Source organism: Plectrocnemia conspersa, unplaced genomic scaffold, assembly GCF_051122295.1.
Source record: "Plectrocnemia conspersa isolate PC_06_02 unplaced genomic scaffold, ASM5112229v1 ptg000009l, whole genome shotgun sequence".
Lineage (NCBI taxonomy): Eukaryota > Metazoa > Arthropoda > Insecta > Trichoptera > Polycentropodidae > Plectrocnemia > Plectrocnemia conspersa.
Genome location: NW_028277173.1, coordinates 21,151,515 through 21,178,140, shown reverse-complemented (window position 1 = coordinate 21,178,140; position 26,626 = coordinate 21,151,515). Strand labels below are relative to the sequence as shown.

At 29.7% G+C, this 26,626-nt stretch overlaps 1 protein-coding gene across 1 annotated transcript in view; it reads right to left on the bottom strand.

Moving 5' to 3' along the window:
- Positions 1–26,626, bottom strand: part of LOC148232216 (uncharacterized) — a 454,607-nt gene that overhangs the window by 240,817 nt on the left and 187,164 nt on the right. Inside the window, exon 6 of the mRNA XM_088191623.1 lies at positions 24,827–24,967. Within this exon, the coding sequence (XP_088047749.1) occupies positions 24,827–24,967 (141 nt within the window). The remainder of the gene's footprint in view (positions 1–24,826; positions 24,968–26,626) is intronic.

Here is a 26,626-nt window from a genome sequence, read left to right as displayed (position 1 = left end):
ATAAATATTCGCCAAACTTTAAACGACTGGTCAAATAATTTTAATCCGATAAAAGTGTCCATTGCACACAGTTAAACCACATTAGAACATGTAAAAAAATACTGAAATTTTACTAATATAATAAGACCCATAATATGAACTAAAATTAAGGCTAAGAGCATTGCGGATAACAAAGATTAACTAAATATATAAAAAATTAAATAAATAGCAATATAACATATATTTAAACAAACCTAACAAGACTACATTTAAAAAATTACTTGAGTTTTATTTGTTATTTTTTTTACTTTAAATATTCACTAAAATTAAAAAATAAATATTGTTTTAATAAATTAAATCAGCATATTTATATAGATTTTTTCTTTCGTGTGTTTAGGTGTATTTAATATCGTACTTTTTTATATTTTAGTTTAAATATACATATATTGTATTTTGTTACATTCTTTTTAGCATATTCAAGAATAACCGTGTCATCTGCGCATCGAATGCTATTTATTATTTTTTCAAACGCAGGTATAAAATATGATAAATCCTCGTAAAGGTGTTACATTAATATATTATTTGTGCGTTTGCATAATGCCTAGGTTTGTATGTATTCACAGTAAGGTGCTTTTTGAAAAATCACAACGCAGAGTCAAGGCACGGTCGGAGATAAATATATAAAGGGGGTTGCCAAGGGGTTGAATTTTGGTTCACCGCCATGCCGCTTTTCCTCTGCGGCGCCACTTACCGACCGACACAGGATATTGCATTTTATATCCGACTATTTCGGAGCAGACCCTTCGACCCCGCTGGGTTCATCTCTTGTCCCGAAAATTTGCATGAAAATCCAGATGCACGGACAAATATTTTTTCAAGCATAAATTTATATACATGCATGTATAATATATAGTATTCAAATAAGTTAAGATACAGGATGATACAATAAAAATATTTACAAAATTCGTAAGTTATTATAGCTAAAAACTATAATTAATTAAAATATTACCGTTACGGCTCTGACACTAAGCAACGATGTAAATTTAAAAAAATCGATTTTCTTTCCTGATTGACTGAACTAATCACATGTGAAATTAGTTTAAAAGTATAGTGGGTTATGAGGTGCTAAAAATATTTTATCTAATTCCATATCCATTCAAAATGGTGTAATCAAAGCTTAAAATATTTATTGTATTAGTTGTTAGAAAAACTGAAATCAATCATTGTATGTTTAAACGTGTCGAAGATGGATGTGAGAATGTTACCAATGACAAAAGTTCAATGAAGTGTACAAAAACCTCTAAATCTAAGTTTAATAAATATTTAACATAACATTTTTTCATTGCACTAAAACCAATATTTAATAGAAAAAGTGCATTGACAAAAAAAATATAGTTTTTCTCTATTAACAACTAAATTAATTGGTAATAATATACGCTCGCTCAGCAATTAATAATTAGTAACACCAGTAATTAATTATTTTTTAAGCTCCTAGTTATTCAAAATAAAAGGATTAAAATAGTATATATAGCACACCTATTAATTCTAGCATTAAAAAAATACATGGCAAATATATGTATATCCTATAAAAAATTATATAAAGAACATTGCTATAATTATACCAAAAAAAACTATAAAAATATTACACGAGACATAATAACCCAATAATCTCCAGAGTCACCGTAGATCTTTTTTAGCAATACAAAAACAATTTCGCTAACATTTCGTGAAACAAGCAAAATTAACGCATTCCTAGTTTCTGAGAGTAAACATATTTATATAAATAGAATTTAATTTTATAATATATAACGTCCTTATTAGATTAAATTGACTCAAACCGACCATTCACAAGAGCTATATCCTTAAGATACTGCAGAGTATATTGCTCCTGCTCCACCAGAGATCAGTCAGGAGATTGACCAGAAACTCAACAACGATTATAACGACGATATTCGAGGTCTAGTACTGCATTAATATATTGTATAAATTTAACAATCAAAATTATTGGACAAAATAATAAATCAATAACTATTTTTTTTCATATTACTCTAAACTAATTACCTATGTTTAAGCACCAATGCATATTGATTAAAGTTATTTTTTTAAATTGTATTATATTTAATTGTAAACAACTGCTATGTGATATTATGGTATACATTTGCCATACGTACAATTAAGTGCAAAAAGCAAATCAAGTGACGATTGCTCGGAATATTGCAGCGATAACGATGTTTAGAGCCAAAGCGTCACGCCATCGTGTTAAGTACACTTTTCCGCGCTATTACGCGATTATCCACCCTTAACCCTTAATCATGAAAAAAATCTACCGGGGCGACACCTGATAAGTCGCGCTTTCATTATGCATGCACACAATCTGAAAAGTTTTCCAATTACGGCTGCGTTTTCCGGTCGTTCGTGTTTTTTTTCACGCCTGTGCAGCCAGCCGCCCTAGGGCAAGGTTTAGCATCAATAGACCACCCCACCATCTACCCCTTTGCTACAAATTGTAGGAAACAAAAGGAAAAACTATAAAGCAGACGCTAACGTAGAATTAAAGTTGCATTACGGCGGATGTTATGAGTGACTAATGGTAGTTCGCGGACAGCAAATTATGTCTGGCGCGCATTAGTGACAATCAATCATTTAATGCAATTTCACGTCACGGGACAACGGTTGCATTTTATTGTGGATGTTAATTTGATCTCGGTCTGACTTGACATATTGTTAGTTGTAAAGTACCACGCGTTTATAGATGAAAAATATTTTATTTCAATCATAAAATCATTGTGTATTTAATTAATAATAAGTGATTCTGATTAATATAATACAATTTATAATCGTAGAAGTTAAACAGTAATAAATCGCAGATTTAAACCTTAGTTTAGTGTTGATTACATCATATATAAAATATTAAATAAGCCTTAAAATGATTGAATTAAAACAAAAGGGAAAATTCTCTATATTATATTGCCATTAATTGGTTTATTAATTGGTTTAATTTATTTTAATAACACATAAGTACTGACGATATATTTACAATAATTACTCAAATTGTACGCGACTTAAAGTTTTTGACATTAGTAATAATTTATAAATTTGCCATTCATATAAATAAACATATAATAATAATAAAAATATGTAAACTTTAAATAATTATAAATAATACTAAAGAGCTATTTATATTTTTTTTAAATAAAAAACATTCCCTTGAAGTTTATTGTCATGATGTAAATTATTTGCTATAATGTAAACTAACATAAAACTAACTAAACAAGCTGCAATTACTAAATGAATAAGAATTAATGGTCGAATCGGTGCCCATCGTACTCTGTTACTATCGGGGAGATTTGTTCGTATAATAAAGACACACGGAGGCGTCCATAACTGAAGTAATTAGGTAATGAAAGCTTTAAGAAAGAAAGACTAGAGCCGCTCGTTGTGAGGAAAAAGAGGAAAAACAATCGGAAGGGCCGAGTGCGACGGCCAAATAATGGCCCTCGAGCCCTACATCCCTCGCGAGTGGGGTGTGGAGCTTAAGGGGTAAAAATGCTTTCGGGGTCCTCGAACGGTCTTTATAAGAAACACGTTCGCACTTTGGCCCACGAAAAATATCCCGATTAACATTCCCATCGCTGGGGGGGATAGACCGGAATTTATTATTCCCTTATAAACGGTCTCGGGAATACTCTTTTTTGCGCTTTGTTTTCCTTTTTTGCTTTGTTATTGCCTGTGTAAAAGTTTAATATATTTATTACTCACTATTGGGTACGGATTGGATTTGAACTCTTTTTAGCCGTCTGGGATTATGGTCCGTAATTAAACCGAATTTAGGCTGCTGATATTTTCTTCATAATGTAATTAATCTTTGGGCGTAATGCTCGGTTTGTTGTGAAAATTTAAATTGCAAATTAATCCTCTAAAGGCTTTGGACCGATTAAACGAGATTGAGTTTTAAAGATTTCATTAAATGTTTAAATGATTAACGGATAACAAATTCACTCAAACACTATAAGATATTTATATAATTTTTTATGACATAGTTTTCAAAATTAGTTATATATAATTTAACAAGGTGGGGCAAAATTAATTTAAAAAAAACGTAAGAGACATTCAAATCTGCTCTTTATACCAAATTAGGGCGTCATGTTTTTTTATAAATGTTCATTACACTATTAAAAAAGACATACAAACTTTATAAGCAAATGGTTTAAAACCATTTCGTAGTATTAAATAATTAAATTTAAATTGAACAAACTTATAAGAAACAATCATAAGATGTAAAATTAAATAAAATTGTAGATCATAGATGACTCAAAAATTTTTTAAATATCGGTTTTGTCATTTGCTTGCCAGAGGTAAGAAAATATTGAATATATTTTAACCTACTTTTTCATATTTTCCTTTTGGTTTTTGATAAAACAGTTCATTCGCCATATGACTATAACAAAAACGTTAAAATAATGTACATTCATTTGAATACGATCTCTATTATTCAAGCAATTTGTATGTGGGACTATTTTATTTTCACTTATATTATAAAGAATGAAGCCCTATATTCAAAAAAAATCATTCCTAATCACCAATTTGATCAGTGAAACAAGTTCACAGACTCGCGAAGTCTATTAGCATGGACATGGAGGAGAAAAAATATTGTGTTGCTGTGTTTTTGGAAATTTTGCTAGCATTTGACATTCAAGACTTCTCTTAAAAAATAAGCGACAACTTCGTCATAATTTATTATCAACACATAAATCATATTTGACCGATCGTCACTTTCCAGTTAGGCTTGGAGACTCCCGATTTCTTCAGGTGTGCCACAAGGAAGGGTTTTGGGACAAGTACTGTATCTGCTATACACAGTGGACTGAGAAGGAAGACAATAATAGCAGATTGTGTTATAAAGGAGATTAAAAAAATATTTTTAAACTATTTTAAATCCAAAACTGCTCGAATAAAATTTGTTCGATTATAAGAATTTTTCACTTATACGAAAACTTTCGAAACCAATTGATGAAAGTCGAGGAATTACAGTAGCTATATGAATATCATTAGTGTATTAAATAAAGATAACGCCTCTTATAAATTGCTCTGCTGAAATTTTACGCAGAACCAAACTTCATAATTTATCCATACAGGTATTAGCGAATAATGTGAAGAAGATGACTGGAAGTTTGAAATTTAAATCACAAATTTTGCCTTTTTTATCGAGTGGTGTAAATCTGCTCTGTAAAATATGCTCTATATTGATAATTAATTAAATTGATTTTAGTAAAATCATATCGCTAATTCTTTATTTTACAGATATATTTTCTATAAACGAAAAAAATGTTTCTCAAATATTTTAATAATTATATCATATTAAAAAAATATATATCAGGCGGTAAACTAATTTATAGTCGTAAACGATGTTAGTTTATTATATGTATGTATTAATTTGTAATTAATTTATGAAAATATAATATATTAAAATAATTCCATGAAGTACAAATAAAATATAATGGCAACTTACATATTCATATTTGCCAATGTAACGAAAATAGAACAACGCTTTTGTATTAGGTATTATTCAAAAAAGGTTTTTTAAATGTTATCCCGAATGTACTATGTACATAGTATATTTGAAGAGAGATATTTTTAGAAACGTACACATGTACCGCGTTTACAAGGGCAAAAGATGGGGAATAACCGTGGATTTTTTTGTGGCATCCGCTCCGCCGATTTTTCCACGAAGCGCTATTATAATTGCTTTGATGATAATTTAATGTTTTCTTTATAGGGAGACCATACAAAGAGCATGAATTAAAAGGTACCGTAGGCTCTGGGGCGGCGAGGGGGCGCCGGTTTTAGGCGGCGAATGTAAAAAAAAGCTCCATCAGAGAACCGGAAACCATTTTCTTGTTATCTGCAGCGAATGAATAGATTTTCAGGAAAATAAAAACTCATCTCTCTGTGCCCCGTGCGTTTACGATTCCTTTGTTAAATATCACAGTCTTCTACATTTTATTTTGTAATCCCACTTGAGTTACGACCCCCTAAAATTCCTATTTCTCTTGGCGCTCCCTTTATTTTTTTCTTCTCCTTTTACATCTCGCGGGCCATAAGGAATATAAAATGAGAACCGAACGAATCCCTTATCTGCCGTCCTCTCTCTCTCTCTCTTACTTGTCGACCTTGTTGCCGAGCTGGTATAAGGATTGGAAAATAGGCTTCTTAATCTACTTACAAATGCAGATGGCAGTGCTGTAGATAAAAATCGCAGTTACGAAGAATGTTCTTCGCTCGTACTAAATCTCTTAATGCACAACCGCTCACAGTCACACGCAAATATACTTGTGTATATATATTCATGATATTTATAAATGTTTAACGTTTTCCAAATATGATCGATACATATTTTGGGTATATTTTAAATACATATAAGCTATCCTGCATTTTTGAAATAGTTTCATGTAAAGGGTTTATTGACAACGACAAGCGAGGTTAAAACTTTTATGAGCTGAGATTGTTTCAGTACGCTAACATACTATTCAATGGCATGTTTCAGTTTTAAAATATTTTACTATTTATAGGAATTTATATATAATATAATAAGAGGCAAGAAACACGGACAAGGTAACATTAAAAAAATATTTTATAATAGTATTGCTCAAAACTCTAAAAGTATAAGTAAAAATCTATTTCATTGTTATATTATATTGAAAATGAATTTTCATTTTTATGATCTTTTTTGTTTAGTGGAAATTTGTTAATAATACACAAAATTCATAGTTTAGAGTTCGTTCCTTAAAAATTTTAAAAATTAGAAGACCAATATTTTGCAACATTAAAAAGATATCTTTTTCCCAAATTTATTTTTAATCTAGCAAATGTTTATTTTTTAAGATTTTTTCCATTTATAATATTAAAAAGCGATTTCTAAATAAAAATTGAAAAGAATCGATATAAGTGCTTTATTTGCTAACGATGCAGACTTTTTTTTATAATAATTGTTAGCCAATTAAAAAAACGTTTCGAAAAAAATATATTCCCTACAAATATCACTGAGAGCAACAGTTATATTTTTATAGTAGTATAAAATAATTCATCGACAACTAAAATTAAAATATAAATTTTAGCGCAAAAATAAATCAAGAAAAATTCCAAAGAGATAAATTAAATTTCCTGCGTTTACAAGAATACAAAAAAATACCTCTATCTTTATAAATATAGTCCATTTATCATATTTACAAATTATTTAATCAATAATCGATTTTTATAAAAACCACCGCAAAATGACTCAATTACTTTAGTTTTACCTACAAACTTACTACAATATAATGACCATGATCAATAATTTAAATATGGACTGAGATTTTACAGGTAGACTTTCCATCGTATTTGGTACAACTTTTTTATGAATTGGGTGAATCTCGATTAAATCACATATTTTGCACCTAATTTGCAATCAATAGTTTAAAAATAAAATAATATTTGTTTAAATTTTGCGCTCCAAAAAATAAAGAAGAACAAAATGATTCAATATTATTCATATTAAGCTTTTTCATAAGCTTTTTGTTTAAAGGTCCATCAAAAGTAACTGATTTTAATTTTATTAATAAATTTAAATTTGTTAGCTAATTTTTAAAAAATAAATTATTATTTTTCAAAATTTACAAGAATTGCATTAAATTAAGTTTGGCGTGAAATAGTTTAAAAAGATTTTTGAAAAAATACAAATATTTATGATATTGTATTTTTCTACCTAAATTTTTCTGTCTAATACTGCTTGATTAATCACAATTATATTTACCGAAATCATACAAAACACGAATATTTTATGTAGCCACTTAAGGAGAAAATTTTACATCTTAACGTTCACACAAATTATCAATTGCTATTGTTGCTACTTAATAATTAATAAGCCGAAAGCTTATATATCAATACGGAACAGGAATATATGTATAATTTTATTTGGAATTATCTTTGTGGTATTTTATCTTGCTTTGTTATTCGCAATCAGCTATAACGCCTTTTGTATTTATAACTTCTCAGAAATATGTTTGTAATGCACAAATTTTAACTGGGAGCATTTAAAATTATTTTGCAAGTTTGAAAATACCTGTGTCTGTTTTTTCATAAAATGACCATTATATTGTATTTTTACGCACTACTTTTTATTATTTCTACTTTTTCGGATAATTTTTCTTAGAATCGTCAAAACAAAACTATTTAAATCATGGACATGTGGCTAAAAAATAATAATTCATAATATCTTTGTATTTTTAAGTATATTTTTGATATATATGTATATAATGTTATTATATTATTAACTACTTGACAAATAAAAAAATGTTTAAGAGAAATAAAAAAAAAAAAAATTGTTATTTTCTAGAAACACTAGTTGTAAACTTCACTTAGGATTAAAAATACGTCGCTAATAATTTTAAATAAATAAACAAAGATTAAAAAATCCCTCTGAATACATAGTAAATCACGTAGCTTATTAGGAAGAAGAAAAAAAAATATTCAACAATATTTTTAAGATATATTATTTGGAATTATGTTATAATTTTTGTATTGTGCTTTTTGTCCTGACAGTAATAAAAATCAAGTGTTTCAAAAAAAAATAAAAAATAGGCTCAGTAATTTGATACCTAATAAAACAAATTAATAACCAAATAAATAACTTTTATCAAATAGCTGGTAAAAATAATACACTGTAAGAAGACAAATGGTAATGAAATAACCAATATTAGTCTTGACTTTCTTTTACAAACCCGTACAACCGATCTACGATATTTTCATTCTATTAAAAAAGACATACCCACTTTCCGAGTTGAAAGGGTTAAACGCCCCAGACTTCATCCTTAAGTGGCAAAGTGCAAAACCTCGCCGAACCGTTTCTTTTCACATTTTCCATTCATTGATCCTTCTAGAATTAAACTGGCGCGCTATGGCGAAAATGGAGGTTGCTTGTAGCCAAATGTGTTATAAACATGCCACTGGATCAGCGAACTCCCGGGTTGACAGATTGTGTTCGTTTGTGCACTGGGGCCGTGAAAGGTTTTTGATGCATCACTCTCGGGTCTCGTCGTCGAGGAAACTCGACGCACGCCGTTAAAGAAAAACTGTCTGCCTTGAAAACTAAATGATTGATGACCCATATTGTGCCTCCGCTTCCACGTTACCTTTTTAGAGGAGACCTCGTGTCTGAATGGCGGCGGTGCCACATAGGCAAATGGCCCGAAGGCGAGATATTCCACGCGGGCCGTATAGTAACCCTCGCTAAGCGATCATGTAAAGGGTGGGTTACTTTTCAGATTGATTCGTGCGGAAGATAGCATTGTGAGCTTCTCTCAGACGTTGAAGGGTGTGGAAATTTTACGCGCGTAACGCGCTAATTGGAACCACGTAAACATGCACGTTAAATTGTAAATACTAGGTGACAGTGATCCTCCGTTTTATCAAAATATCTTGTGTTTAAGATTTCGAATGAAGAAGAACAAGATATTTTTTATTTTAAATGGAGCTTTATTGCTCATGTAGTTACCAACCACTGTTTTAAATATATATTACATACATAAATGCAAGGCTTTGACATAAACATTTGTTCCATTTAACTTATATGGAATAAAGTTTAAACTTGTAATTTGCACCATAAAAATCTGGTCACCTTCAAGTTAAATAAAACTTGTTTAAGAAAATGTAACTTCTCACTAAAGCCGTTTGCATTTAAATAAATATATTACTGTTATATCATGAAATGTTATTTTTTTGTAATATTATGTTTATATGCTAATTGCGCTGCAGGCATACAGCATATAATATGGTAAATGAGTAAGATGTTTTAAACAGGAATATGTAAAACGAGCGATAAATATATATATGTATGTATATAATTTTAATTTTATAAAGGGAAATGTTTTAGTACATCAGTGTAAGATCAAATAATTTACGTATACTTTAAAATTAATTTTATATACGATAATGTAATACGTTATTCGTGTGTAACCATAATATAAATAAGTTATTAATTCACATATTTAACTAGCGTTTAAGTCAGAATATAAATAGTAAAAAATAAATATATAATTAATGATTATTAACACGCAACGATTATTTTCAAAATAGCAAAGAATGATTGAGCGTCAATCTAAGCGGTAAATAAACACGACATTGCCTCGTTTTTTACTGAACACTTGTTTACTAAAATTATAAATATTATTATAGTAAAAATAAAAGACGTATATTATTTACTCAGCTGCTTAACGATGATGTGCTGCTAAATATAATTTATATATAAAAAAATATAATTTGGTATTATGGTTATGCAACTATATTATTTCTTAAAAATTGTGTGTTAATAATCATTAATTGAACGAAAAGTAAATATTGACTTATTTAGATCGCTAAATCAAAAAAAGGTTCATAATACCTTTTTCAAGAAACAAGAAATTGTTGATTGATATTAAGTGTAAGGCAAATTTTGCTCTCAAAATGTATTTTATTATTTTAATAATTATTCTAAAACATGCCCACAGAGACAATGCTAAACTTAAAAACGTGTATTATTATTAATCAGAATATTAGTTAATCATTATTAATAGCAATTTAAACAAATATTTTAATATGTAGACTATTGAATATTTCCACCATACATATTACATTTATTTTAATCTATTATTGCGGACATTTTAAATGTTTAAATAACACTTTAAAATTCTCTAGTTGGGTCAAACTGAATAAATACATTATTAAATATACAGTAAAACAGCTATTTATAATTGCGTAGTAAAAATATCTTTACGTAATAAAAATACGTGTGAATTTATACATTATGTTCGATTAGATATTTGTACATATGTTTAAAATATAGTAAGACACAAGAATATAACACAAATATTTAATCTAAAAAACGTACTCGAATGGTTGAATACATGATGTTTTTTTATGGTACAATAATAATTTTGTAAAATAAATAAACGTTTTTAAATAAATATATAATTAGGTTATAAGTATTCACATATGTCATATATATATATATATATATATATATATATATATATATATATATATATATATATATATATATATATATATATATATATACATATATATATATATATATATCTATATATATATATATATATATATATATATATATATATATATATATATATATATATATATATATATATATACATATATATATATATCTATATATATATATAGATATATATATATATATATATATATATAAATTTATATATATATATATATATATATATATATATATATATATATATATATATACATATATATATATATATATATATATATACACATATATATATATATATATATATATATATATATATATATATATGCATATGCATATTATTGTATTTATTTTGATCGTTTTGAGTCAAGATAAGAGAGATTATCAATGAATATTGAAGAGTTCATGAGAAATAAAGTGGATTTGTGTGTGAAAAGTTTGAACAAATGGAGTTTTGACAACACTGCGCTAATTGTTCTGCATTCCACCTGCTGTTAGAATTGTCAATGGCATACCATTGTTTCATGAAATGGCACTGAACGACCGTTTTTGATAGTATATTTTGGAGTATAAGCAAAAGTTTCGTTCAGCTTTGATGCAAAAATTATGTATATATTTTTTATTTTAATATTTTAATACTATATCTATTTTTAGAAAAAAAACATCAAGTCGATATAATAGTCGCTGATACTGCATTGAATTTTTAAATTACTGTATTATTTCCTCTGCAATTGGTATATTTTAAGAAAATGCACTTGTAAATGTTTTTAGTTTATTGCGCTTTTAACGCGTATCTGCAAAAAGTGATTTCTAATAGTCTTTAGCTTTTGTGTGATTGACATTTACTTGTTTGCCTATCTCGAGATTTATCTTAAAAAAATTAGTAAAACTGAGCAAATTGATCAATCAAGTATCCTTGATATGGCTTGAAACATACTTATGAATTATGGTTTTGAATAATTTGACTGCTTCTAATAAAATTGACACTGGACTTTAATTCTCTATCATAGATTTGTTTTCCTTTTTATGTATGAAAATCGTTTTTATATTTTTCAATTGGATAAAATATTTGTTTTAAATGCAAGGTTAAAAACAAATAACAGTGTATGTGCAATTAGGTCCTGTATTTTTAGCATACAAACTGAAATCAGGTCCTGCCGAATTTTCGCTCACACTTATACGATTTAATATATGCATTGTTTAAAAGAAGAGAGATTATTCTGAATATGATATATTAAGAATTAAAATTAATCGGAGTTTCAAACTGGAATAGATACTATCCATTAACAAAACGGAGTAGAGATGCTCACTGAAGGAGACTAATGATGAAGGTATTTGTATATTTCACTATCTTTATTGATTTTTTAAATTTAGCGTTTTAATATAGATATGCCAGGGCATAACTGCAGGTATTTTTTTCAACACGTATTGCAAAATCAGCTCGGACGATACACGTCCACGGGCCAGCGAGCTAGCGAACGGTACGTTCGTTCGCTTCGGAAATCTTTATTCATGAAAAGCTCCCCGGCGGGAGCTTTCGAAAGCTTCGACATCGCAGGCCGTTCTCATAGCCGAGCGACTATTTGCATACTCCATGAATACTAACTAGATTATCAGGGACGTTCCAGGCAACGCGATAACTGCTCATGCGTGACGTGTGTAATTGGCGTCGGTCCGAGGCGTCGGCCGGTGTCACTGTTGCAAATCAAATGATAGAACCTTTTTTAACCAATATACGGTCCTCTGTAAACAGTATGCAAAAAGACACGCAACTTTGAAAGGGTGCAGACCCTCAAATAAATCACATTCCTAGTGTCATTTGATTAGTAAAATTATCACAAAAGGTGTAAGAGCTTATTTATTTATTTTAATAGACCAAATTTTGCATATATGTACTTAATATAAGAAGACTCCATGTTATTTTTATAAAAAGAAAAGTCAAAGAAATCAGAAAGTAACACAAAATAAAAATTTAACTTCGAACCGATATTATTTAAAGCTAGAACAAACAGTTGTGCTATATTTTAAACAGTACAGTGTTTTTTCTATCAAGTCATATATATTCATAATTTTATTTAATTTGTGTTAACGTCTTAGTCACTTAACAGAAGTGTATAAAACTTTGAAACATAGTAGCAAATATCAAATTAAATTGACTACTTCCATTATACGCGATGGATTATCTTTTTAGTACATAAATTCAAGCTACGACTCCGATAAAGGCTTAATCTTCTCTCACAAGTAATTAAGTACACGTTTTAATTGCACCGACTCGAAAAATTCGTCTCGCTCGTCCGAATTGAATTTACGTCCTTAATCCTCCGTAACGTCCTGACTCTGCGTAATGAAAGAATAACAATAAAAAAGAGCTTAATCGAAAATTGGGTCGTTTGTGTACCGCTGACGAAAATGAGATACGGCGAGCAGTCTGGAAAAGCGATTTTCTCGACGTAACGGGCTATTAATTCATTTTCCCACCGAACACATGCAAATACGTCCAAAAACGTTCGACGCACAGTGCGGTCAAACGTCTATGCCTATCTCAAATTAAACTGTATTTATAATATGTTTCTATAGCACTTAATTTATCTTAAAACAAACATATGTTTTTATATTTTAATAGCAACCGAATAGTCTCTAATAAAATGGTTGTGCGCAAAATTTCTGCAATGTATGATGGGATATGATTACCTCAAATCGCGTCGACGAGTAAACTTATGAAAGCACTCATTGAAGCTTCTATCAGGGTATATTCGCAAGCACATGATGTACACATAAATACATTGATAAAATATACATATACATATATTTATTTATAATTTATTATTGTGTATTGATTTTTTTAATAAAATACGCAAAGTCAATTCGGATTGTTTTACAACTGCTAATATCATAATATATTAAATTACATATGTATATAATATTTACATTTTACTCTCATTCACAGCTGAGATTTAGAATAATTTGTATAACATCTTTCAATGGATATGCTTAGTACACTCTAACTACATAGCAAAATAAAAAGGAACGACCCGAGTAAACTTCCTTGAGGAACTCCAGCTGAAATTTTACGCGGGACGTGTGTTCAACATTTAGTGAAACAACATAACTTCTGCTTTTCATGTATGAGTATATTAAGCAAAGGTTTAATTTTTGTATAATTTAATATTTAAACCGTCATACTGTGTCGAAAGCTTTTTCTATATCTAACATTAAAAGTGCCGTACTCCTTTTTCATATTAAAATTTGCGCACATGTGCTCCGTTAAACTATCAAGTTGACATGTTGTCGAATGATTTTCGCGGAAACTAATCTGTTCCTTAATAATTCTATTCCCCTAATATTCTTTTAAACGCATCAGGTTTATTTTTTCAAATATTTCACTAAATGACAGGAATACAGATTCTTATCAAATGAATTTTAGCGTATTTCTAGAAGTACTCAAAAGATAGACAGGCGTTTAAGATGTTTGTTAATTAATAAGTTATCACGATATGATCGTTTAGCCGCATAGTGCGACGGCCGCGAATGATGTGGTGGGGGATTGCTGCCAACGTAACGGGACGAAGCGTTAATTGAGTTTTATCCCTGGTCGATTGTTTTTGTATCATTACGCCGTGGTATTAAACGTTTATTTTGTTTCAATTTACCGCCGTATCTGTACATACTGAACGTAACGAACGCAGTAAGCCTTGGCCAAAAGAAAAACATTCGTCAACCACAGAGCCAGACGGAAATTAAACCGCGGACGTACACAATGGACAATTTTTTCCACCCAGTCTATTTTTAATTTATTTTTATTTTGCCAGCGATTGTAACCGAGTTGATTGAAAAAAAATTTGATTTGTAAAAGTTCTCTGAGATTTTTCCCCTGTGACGTTGAAGTAAAAACAGTTCTAACAAAACTTAAAATATAAAAATAAAATCGTTATTTTCCACTTTCTATTATATATTAAATAATATGAATATTTGGAGAGTAACTATACGAGTCTACTAAAAATCAACCCAAAAGACCGCCTCACACAAAGTTTCAGGTAATTAATATATTTGAATTAATAATAAACACGACATAACTATGATTAAAATATTTATGAAAAATGATTTATTTTCATAAGAAATATTTTAATCGATGTGTGTAAATGTTTAAGCGCTGTTAAATACAAACAATTAGTCAATTGCTGCAGTTGTGTTATGTAATATTTTGTAGATTGTTTGATCTCAAAGCAAGTAACTAGTCTTTTGTAACTTCCTAATGCATACATTTCTACGATAAAAATACAGTTTTCCTATTATTTAAAAAGATTATATTGCTATGCTTGTAACAGCATACATATGGTCTGAATTATAAATATAGTAGTTTCAGGTAAGATCACACAGCAATTGCAGAAATACCTACAGCTGAAAATTTAATTCAGTATAAAGACAGATACGAGAGCGGGCACCGCCTCAGATAAATCGCTTCTCTACTATCGAGCCAAAGACGAAGAAAGCTTTTACCTGAACAAAAGTCTAGCTTATACATGAATAAATAGTCATCGTTCGCCCCTCTTGGAGTTGGAGCGAAAAAAAGTGAAAATAAAGAGTGCGGGGGATTCAGTTAGTTAGCGGGCGTAATTCTCAAAGAGCCACATTTTAAAAAGGCTCCAGCCTTACATACGTACAATAAAAGTGCGCGGTTAAAAGTAAAGTGGCTCTCTGAGAGGGATTCAAAATTCAATTTCTGGAAGTCGACAAGTGAGTGCGTCTCTCTCCCCTTTGACTCTGTTCAACGCCATTTTTCGCCTACGAAAAGCCACCGAGCCCTTAACCCCTTGGAAGATAGCGTTTTTTCGTGTCGTAAAATGAATAAGCTATGTGCATATTCGTAATGGAGAAGCAGATAGATTAAATTATATTAATATTAAAAAACTTTATTTAAGTTCAACAATGTCTTATTTTTAAGATACCGAATTTTTTTCTAAATTTTGATTAATGACTTTGTTTTTTATTTAATAAAAAAATCATTAAAATTACTTTACGGTAAATAAAAAATAATAAAATAGACATAATCTTTTAATAATCTATTTGGGGACGAATCCAAGCTATTTGGGGAAGAGTAGCTCACTCCATCTCATTAGCTTAGTTTCTGGAAGAAGCATTTAACCATGGATAAATTTCATTGCTAAACAAGTATAATTGATATATTATTATTAAACGTCGCTCTAGCACTTATTAAATTAGGCTTCGAATTTTAAATGATAACTAAATCCATACAGTTTGTTGTTAAAGTCTCGAATAACAGAGAGACTTAAAATTCAAGCGAAAATACACATGAAATGGGCATGACCCTAAATTATTCGGTAAAATAGATTCTATTGAAGATTTGAAGAAAAACAGTTAATATATAATTTGCTTAAAAATGTAACTGTGACGATTAAAGGTTTATTAAAATGATTTTACAATAATAATTAAACGTGGACTAATCATTGTCATTAAGAAGTAATTGACTTATAGAATGGATTTTTTGTGTTTAATATTTTTATTATATTAAAATGGTATTGGGATTACACAAAATAGTAAAAATATTTTTATTTAATTAATATTTTACCATTTAGCATCAATAATTTGCAAACAAATTTTAACACAAATGGAACGCCGTCAAAAAACTACAATCTTTTCCTTTGAATAAAAATGTTTATTGTGAATGTACTACCTAGAAAATGGATGCTTTTGAAGGCAATGTTCTGCTCCTTTTGCATCATGTCATGTTGCAATGGAAGATTTACAATAAATAAATAAAGGGCAAGTGCTTTAACATTGACCAAAACTATATGTATATATATATATTTTAAGAATTAAATTTAAATTTTTTTTTAAGTGTTAATGAAAAACAGTTAAGATAATTATAACTAGGCCCTATTATTAAAATAATCTAACAAACGCGTTGGTGAGTATTAAAGTATATTTTTTCTCAACAGTATATACATTTGAGTAGCATTCTAAAAGTCGACTTAATAAATATTTTTATAGTTAAATACTGTTAGAACGCAAAACGCTGCGGCATGCAGCAAGCTGCTAACCAAACCGCGAAACCATATTATTCTACTGACTATTATTTTTATGCAAATTTGTAGTTTTACTCAAAATTCCGTGTTGACTCTCCAACATCGCAATTACAATTCCTCGAATTCTATCGACGATTGTGTAGTATACATATACTTAGAAGGCCTCGTTTTTTCCTATGTGGGGGCTGATCAAAAAATACCAGTACTACTTTGCCTTGTGTAAAAAGTTACAATTGCCGAAGTGATATCCACGAAAAAGTTATCTGGCGATCCAGACGCTATAACTACTGCACAGTCGTCCCCCGGAAAACTTCGTCCATCATTAATTTTTATTACGTTATATTCTACCTTTTTTGCTTGGAAATGGTAATTTTATTATGGACATGAATATAAAGGCATCGGCCACGCGCGCAGCCCATACTCATTCAACGGAAAAAGAGAGAAAACAAAAAACAAACGCGTATATTGTAGAACGTCATGAACGTGTGTTACGCTCGTAATGACTGTGCGCTTTATTTTTTCGCTTAACGTCTGAATTACGACTCCACTGTATGCGAGTGTAAGATATTAAACGTGTGTTAGTCGCATATTCATACGTGTAATATGTGAAGCAAACATTTGCATATTTTTTTAGTAAAACAAATGTATAAAAATGGCATTTTTTATACGTTGCTTGTTTCTAAATTAATGAAAATTTACCATGTGCTATTCAGTGAATTTTAAAGACGATTTCAGATGATATTATGGTTGATTTATATTTATACAAAATTGGTTGACCTTTGAACCCTCTTTGTTAAATAAATATGTCCGATCGGTTTATGACTATAGAGCAATACATTAAATATATTGTATTTAGGACACCCAATCACCGCTTGAATATAACAATCCATAAAAATATTCAATTATTTTGCTTCAAGCAAAGAATTTATTATATATTAAAATAAATCAATAATTTATTGTAATTTACTAACGCAATTTTCCAGGTTATAACGTTACGAAGGATAACCATACTAATTTTAATATCTACTCACATACAGAAACTTGCTTGGTATAGTCATATGCCATTAGTATTAAACATATATGGAAGATAAATTAAACACCTAGAGCAACAATAGCTTTACCTAAACCAGGGGTCTTTAAACTTCCTAGGTCGAAAGCCAAATAGATTTTTAGGTCGAAAGCTAAATAGTAAGAAAAATACATATTTTGCTAAAATTTATTTAAAATTTGTAATACGTACATACGTATATACAATTAAATCTGACAATAAGCCAATCAAATGTTATTAAAAATTAAATTTATTTTTAATAATAATAATATAGATAGTTAATAAAAAATCAGAGGTATTAAAGAAAATTAACAGAAATTAATACTTTTTGGTTGCAGCTTTATATTCGATATTTGCCACTGAATTAGTAAAATTAATTTTTAAGACATTATTTAAATACTAGTAAAGTTATATTTCGAACTAAATTATTTATATTTTTATAAATAATTTAGGTGAGAGCAAATAGAAGTTATGTTCTCATTTTTATCTAATAATTTCTATGTATCGTGCAGATTTCGCAAGCATTAACACATTCTAAAAATCTACCAGTGTTTGTATTTAATACTTATATCTGGACAGATTCTTCTCGGGCCAGATAAAAATCGGTCTAGATAATGCAGCTGCTTACACCATAGAACACGCGATTAATATTTCACATGCCCTTTTTATTATTATATGATGTTTTTATAGATACGTGAATATGAAACGAGCTCTCTCTGATCAAATTTTATAAAATTTTCCTCTTTATTAAATATTTTTTAATCCAGCCAAAAACAATACTTTCATGAAAAAAAAAACATTTATTGGGTACCCAACATTTGTTTAGAAACATATTTTTGCTGGTTTAAATGTTGGAAACTATGAACATATATAGACTAATAAAATACCAGCAATAATTAAATAATTACTTTTACTGTTAGTATAGTAGGTCTTAGCAAATGAATTTAAGCAACTAACTTGGAACTACTACTTAAAACTAAGTTATTTTTTATACACGCATAAATCGCCTTGAAGTCTAAAAAACTTATTTGTGTAATTATGAATAATTATTAATTGGTTGCTTAATTATATATAATTTTAAAAAACTATTATTTAAAATTATTTTCGCAAAGAAAATTTAAACACAAACACATAATCTAAAATAATTTAATGCCCAGTTCAACGAAACCTTCTTTCAAATAACATAAAGGATTTAGCGTTTGATTCGACTGAATTACGCATTTTATACGACCGGGCTTCAATGGCCTCATATAGTAGTTTATTATAAGTCGGATTTACGATTCAAGTTTTAAGTGGACGTTAGCCTTTTACAGTGAACGAATCATCGCTTTATCGTACAGCAGGAGCTAATCCCTTCGTCGCGACGGAAAACTTTACATGTGGAAGAACTGCGCCCATAAAGGGGTACAATGTTCGCCTTTTTATTATATCGGCCGTAATGTAATTTATCGGCAATCACATTATTGGCAACGGTCTCCAGTATGCCGTGTTCACCGTCGTGTAATGATGCACTAAGTAATTTATTACCCTCAGGCTCTGATACATGCCGTGTACTGAAGCCAACTTCTTGAGCCCCAATAAGCTTTCGGGTTGAAACTAGGTGCAAGAATACATTTTTCATAATGGGGCCTGCTATGGCGCTCTTTCGCTTAAATTCGCTATTTCCAACATATTTTATTATGCTTATTATATTAGTATGTTCTCATAGCTTCAAAAAAAAAAAATGCTTATAAATATTACTGCAATAGCTTTTAAGGGAAAAGCTTCAATATATTATAAGCCAGATTTAATGACTATTGGGTTTAAATTTGTGAAAAAATGTGTCAAAAACATCGAAATTATCATTACAGATTAGATCTTAATTGTAAAAATTTTACAAATTAATATCGTGATAAATGATTAAAATAAAATGGTACTATCCCGTGCCTATTAACATATATTGATTGTAAGTTATTAGTCTATAATAATAACAAGAAAGTACTATTCAGTCTGTAAAAAAACTTATGGATTTAATGTTATTTTTAAAATAACAGTAAAGATTTTTTAACAATACATGATATTTTATTTGATGAGCAAACAAAAAATATATGATTGATAATTTAGTGATGCAAAAATATGTTTTGAAATTGTTTTTAGATTAAACTGAAACATTTTAAATAATGGTTTATTATTGTAGATAATATTATTATATATGACATATACAATTTAATCTCGATTATCCATCCGGTTGAAGTTTATTCGTGCATCAAATAAATCCACTTTTTAAATTAAATTTTTTTTATAATATTTTAGAAGCAAAAAAATTTAGATCATTTTAGTGGACTAAATTAAAAAAATCTTCATGTTGCTTATTGTAATCAAAAAATGGATAAATAGTGAGATATTCGAAGATTGGTTTAAACCAGGGCATTTTTATGTAATAAAAAAGTGCCGGAATATAATTCTTGTCAAGATTTTTACTAAAGAAAATTAAATTCAAATATCCTTCGAATGAAATATAAATCAGCCTTTCCTATTGCACGAAGCGCGTAAAAAATTAAACAAAATTTATTATGCACTTTCTTTACTTAAGATATGGCAAAACTAAAGTTAAATGAACAAATACAAATATACAACTAAAGACTAAATGTAAAATAAAATTATGAAACATCATATATTTGAATACAAGTTTATAGTGATTTCCAAAGCTTTGTCCAATTTTCGACTGATAAAGCCGAATAAAATCTGAGAAACCACAGATCAACGTATTTCGAAGGAACGAAAAGTGGCAAAAGTGGTCCGACGAATTTAATAAACAAAAGTGCCAAAACTGTATTAGTCTTATTGGCGGTAATAATTAGATTCATTTGCGAAAACCCGCGTTCACTTTCACTTTAAGGAATGTTAATAAATTCTTAGCATATACCAAACGCAATATTTTTCAGGATGTGTTTTCGAGAATGTATTCGCAAAATCCACGAATTTTCTTTTCATTTAGTGGTAATCTGATTGGAATGTTTTTCATCTCTCTAAATGTCAACTACACATCAACATCTTAAGGCCAATATTTTTGGGCAAAAACGCAAGCCCAAAGTGCAAATTCTAATTTTTGTTATCTAATATTCTTTTTTTCAATTAACTTTTTTAACGCGGAATAAAATGTTTTTAAGTCAATAGGAGGATCAATTATTAAATTTTTTATGGTGTGAAATTCAGTAGCTGCAGCTATATTTATAATAGGGTCTAAAATCAGTGACGTTATTTGGAAGGGGGGTCAGAAAAAAACGATCAACTTTTGTCTCACAAGTAGACAGTCAGAGAGTAAGAGTCACCAGCAGCCACCCTAAGAGACCAGCAGACGATCCCTCACTGACAGACGCAGAGAGACAACCTGGAACTCCTGAACGACCTTCACCACAAGAAGAACTATCCCCTGACGTCCACTGTAGGCAGCCATAAAAACCCTGAAGATTCTCCACGGGCATCATCACCTACGACAGCTTCACTACAGCTTCTAGGAAACGTCTCGCCGATAATCGTCCGTCGCACTCATGTAATTATATCAATAAAAAGTCTTACTAGATTCACATTGAGTCTCAATGGCCGCAAGTCAACCACCCTTGGGGCCATAACCCCTAAATAATACATATTTTAAAACCAAATAAAAATTGAAAGTTCAGAATATAAATTATTTTGCCCCCAGATAGTCGATAGTATATTGTAGTTGACATTAAAACGTCCAAATTAAGAAAAATAACTTAACTCAATATATTATATACATACTTTAAACGTAGTTCAGTACTTATTAATATTATCCGGAAACCTCATCTAACTTGGCGCAAAACATACACACAACATACGCAGTATATAATGCGTTGAACATATTATACATATATAGGGCGGCATGTTAATGACCCCAAAGTTATTCCCATATTAAATATCACGCACACTTCATGCAGCCAACTCGTCAAAATTTCAAATTGCTGAAAGCTCGCCCGCAATTTTAATGAACATCCGCGTCTAATGATGCAAGAGCCTTCATCAGTTGATTCACGCACGCATATATCAGATCATTAATTAAAATAATTCACCGCGAACTAATTTTTGGTACTGAATTAAGGCGCAGTGGGTCGAAAACCCAATATAGAATACTTATAAGTACTTTTAAACTTATTTCAAAAACACGAATAAAACACTATTAATTAAATTAAAGTCAGAATTTCAATAGATTTTTAGATCGATTAAATTAATCACATGTATTATTTTGCTAACAAATATTCGGATAGTAAAAATATAATGCAAATAATAAGCTTATATCATCGTTAAAATAAGCTTTGAAAAGTTATACCATAAGCATTTAAAATATGGTAAAACCATGTTGTTAATTTAGAGTAGCAATATGTCACGTTTTTGAAGAAAAGTGAAAGGTGTAGATTGCTATATATTGTCTGAGATTTAACATCGAAATGATCTGTTTTTATAAAACGATTATTGAGAAGAAAATAAAGCAGATTCAAGACTTTTCAGGTTCACTAAATCCATTCATGCTCATGTTCTGTATTTAAAAAAATGAATTTCTAAATATTATAAGTAATTTAGTTAAAATCTCTTTCTTTCGCTCCACTCTTTCAATATTTAAGAATAATTTTTCATTAATTTTAACGCAAAAATATACCGATACGCCGACGCTAAGGGGCAAGTCCTTTAAACCAAAATTAAATAACTTTACTTGACCTAGCTAGAAAGGGTTCAGCTTATCTTTAATTCGATAAAATCAATATAATGATATTAACTATTAAAATCGGGTGAGTTTCTACGTACTTTTATTCAGCAGTAATCGCTAAAGATGCTTAAATCTGTACATTTTGATATTATTTTATCTAGCTAGAATAAGATTTCTTCCCACTGTGTCCCAGTAAGCACCATTTTCCGCGGCGTCGTTAATAATGTTTCAAAATTATTCTTAATCATGAACTTGCCGAGCAAGTATAATTCATCAAGAGCACGCCGTGAATAAACACGCGCAAAAAGCCCACACGTTAAAGGGCTCCCGCAAACTAATACCTACAGGACTATCGCGTAACGTATGTACGTACTAGTATGTATGGCGGGTCTAGAGTTTGTGGACGATTTATAATTCTTAACTCGAGTTTAAGAACAAACAAGGGCCGCTGGAAACTTTTTGACGTATTATTCGTCCCGCATGCCGCCGCGCTAGCCGGCTGATCCCTTTTTCTTTGTTTGACCCCCGGCACTTGTTTACCGGAGAGAAGGCCTCGTAAAAAATTAACAACTTCAACTCTATTATTTGCTGCTCGGTCAAAATGTTTGCCCTATAGCGGCGGGCCCAATTGAATTTGCCCGAGAAACAAAATGAAGTAGCTCGTTGTTGCCTCATCTCGTGTATGTATGGGTGTCACGAAGTCGGTTAAATATATGCACACAAGTAAGTAATATGAATGTCATTTTAAAATGCATAATTGTGCCATTCACGGTGTGTAAATTAAAAAATTGTCTACTATAACTGAATATTTAGCAGATCCGCAAAAAAATATTTTAATACCAGTGATTTTTCAGAAGGCCAAAGCGCAATAATCAAAAGATGTATTAGAACAGAAAATTAATAATAGTATTAGAGAATAGATTATTACAGAGTTAGTAAACAAATTCGATATAAAACGCAAGATCTCACCCCATACTAAATAATTTGAGCTTCACAGTAACAATGACCAGAGTTACTAGACTCATTTGTATTGTGAGCCTTTAAATAAAATCATATTATATCATTAAAATATAAACATTTTTTTCAGATAATTTTTGTTTATATTATTATAATAAGTTACTTTTTTATATTTAATGTATATTTTTAATTTATTTTTAATATATAGTACATATATGAATCAACATTAATAAAAAATATCTGTAATACAGAAACTAATTTAAATTAAACAAATTGATCATTATAATTTTGTAGCCTCATATGTGTTCACATTTTATCAGCAATAAAAAACTGTTTAAATATATGTTTGAAGTACGTAATTGTACAATCAATATAACTTTAATACCTGAATACTTGAATAACATGAAAGTATATGTTTCTGTATAATGTAATTTGATGTAAGAAATGAGATTTTTACGAATGGCATCACATCAAAGCAATTTTTCGAAAATTCAATTTAACGTCTTCGCCTTAGTTATGGTATAAGGCAATTTGAATATTTACACTGTTGTCAAATGATGATAAATATTTCGTCTGAATTTTCATCAGATACTAACAGTATTCTGTCGCGTGAGCAATGCGTTATTGCAAATATACTAGACTCACTTAATTCAATAAATAAAAATAATATAAATCAGATTAAATTAATCTTGATAATACATTAAGCAAACGATCGGTCAATCGTCAAGTGGGTCGAATTATGTACCGCTACTCTACTACACTCCTAGGGAAACACTTGGGAAATTAAACTGGCCCGGATTGAGTTCACAACACTCGCAAACCGTTTAATTCACTCTCATTGTGAAAGATAACCGAACGGATGGATGTGCTCAAATTAAACTAATGGATCGCAACTGTTGGAAAACCGCAGGGGAGAAACTTTAATTTGGACCGCAAACAAAACGAGAGTTTATGTAAATTATCTTACGAGTCAAACGGTTCTATTTGTGTGTAGAGAACTTAAATTTGTTTACGTGCAGGTTACATAATAATGTAATTTTGAATAGAGAAAGACTCACCTCCGTTGTAAAAGTTGCAGTTTGGGACGTTTTCTAAAGCGGTCGGTTGAACCGGTTGTACTCCTCCGTTTCTACGCAAAGATGGACCTCTAGGAGGTACTTCTGGTGGCGCTGGCTCTGGTGGCGAATCTTCACCAGGATCTAAAATTATGTAGATATTTTAAATTTAATATAGTTTAATTTTATTGCAGTGATAAAAATAAATAATAATTTATTTATTGTGTTACAACAGTTTAAAGAGTCTGAAATGGCTTCTGCGTTTTATTCGGCCATTTATATATGATTTTAAATAATATAGGAAAGATTTTTCTTGCCACATATTTGTAACAACTTGTTTATGTTATTAATTCAGAAGTAAATTGATAAAACGTCGATTAATAATATGCTTTTAATAAGTGCTCATATTTACGCCTAATCTTCACAATAATCTTTAATAAACGGAATAAAGTTTTAGTCATTGTTATTTTATTATAGTTATAACACAATTTATGTGCATACATCATCGTTTACGAGAAGTATTAAAAACAGCATTAGGATAATACATCTTGGCATGCATTTTCTTCTGTAAAATGACATATATTTTACTTAGCTTTAGGGCAAACAAAATAATTCCACGTGCCACGTGGTCGGTGACCGCTGCCACGTGGAGCAGAAAAAGCAGTCAAAAGAAGGGTGAGACCTTTATGACGATCGTCAAAAGATAGGGTTTACGACTTGGGCCAGCAGCATGCTCTGTCTGAGATGCGCCCTTAAATAATACAATACCACCCCTAGGGTCAGGGTTCATAATTACTGTTTGCCTCGAGATTAATTAAGTCGAAAGCCATACAACAGTTTCCGTCTATGTCAACTGAGAGACCCCCACTAAACAGTTAAACGTCTTCGAAAGTTTAAAAGTTAATTAAAAGGCATCCAAAGATAAACATTCCGTTACATAACTGACCTCTTTGAGATACAAAATTTAAAATCTAAAATCCGATTCGAACGATGGCCGAAATGAGAGCAACACGGGAAAAGTTTCAAATCGAATATGCAAACAACATTCGTCCGTAACTTTTACGTGTATACATATGTTTATCTAATACATACAGAAATAATTTCGGAATTTTCCCGGCACACGGAAAAGTAAAGTAACTTTATAAATAAAACTTTTATTCGGAGCAGACAGCCGTCGAAGCATTGGTCGTAAACCTTCGTCCGTTACTCCAAATATGACGGTGGAAAAATACTTAGGGAAAAACTTGCGAGTTACAGACATGTAATCTGATGCTTTTAGCCAAATTAATAATATAATTTACTGATCTGTTACGTAAAAATATAATAATTTTCGCGTTCAATTTACCGTGAATGTAGTATGACCCAAAAGGTAGCCAATGTTTATTTTTATTGTAATTAAGAATATCACATAGCACCGTCAATAAAATAGTATATTAGTTGCTTAATACTTAAATTGATTATGCTTACATTTTTTATAATTATCAATATTAATCGCGAGTTCTTAAAAGACGATATACTTCATTGTTGAAATAATGTGTTTTAAATCTTAATTGATTTTAATAATTTAATAAGTGTGTAATTATATCAGCAAATCTCCATTTTAATGAGCAAGAAACTTGTTCAAAAATGTTAAGATTTCATGATATTTTTTGTAAGTATCTTCATTGCTGATGGTATTGATTTATTAAAAAAATAAGAAAAGCTTATTTTAAACACATTCTTAGGAGTTTTTCTTAGATTTACTTAAAATTATTGCATTTATTAAGTAAATTCACTTTGAAATACTTAAGACTAATAGTGTTA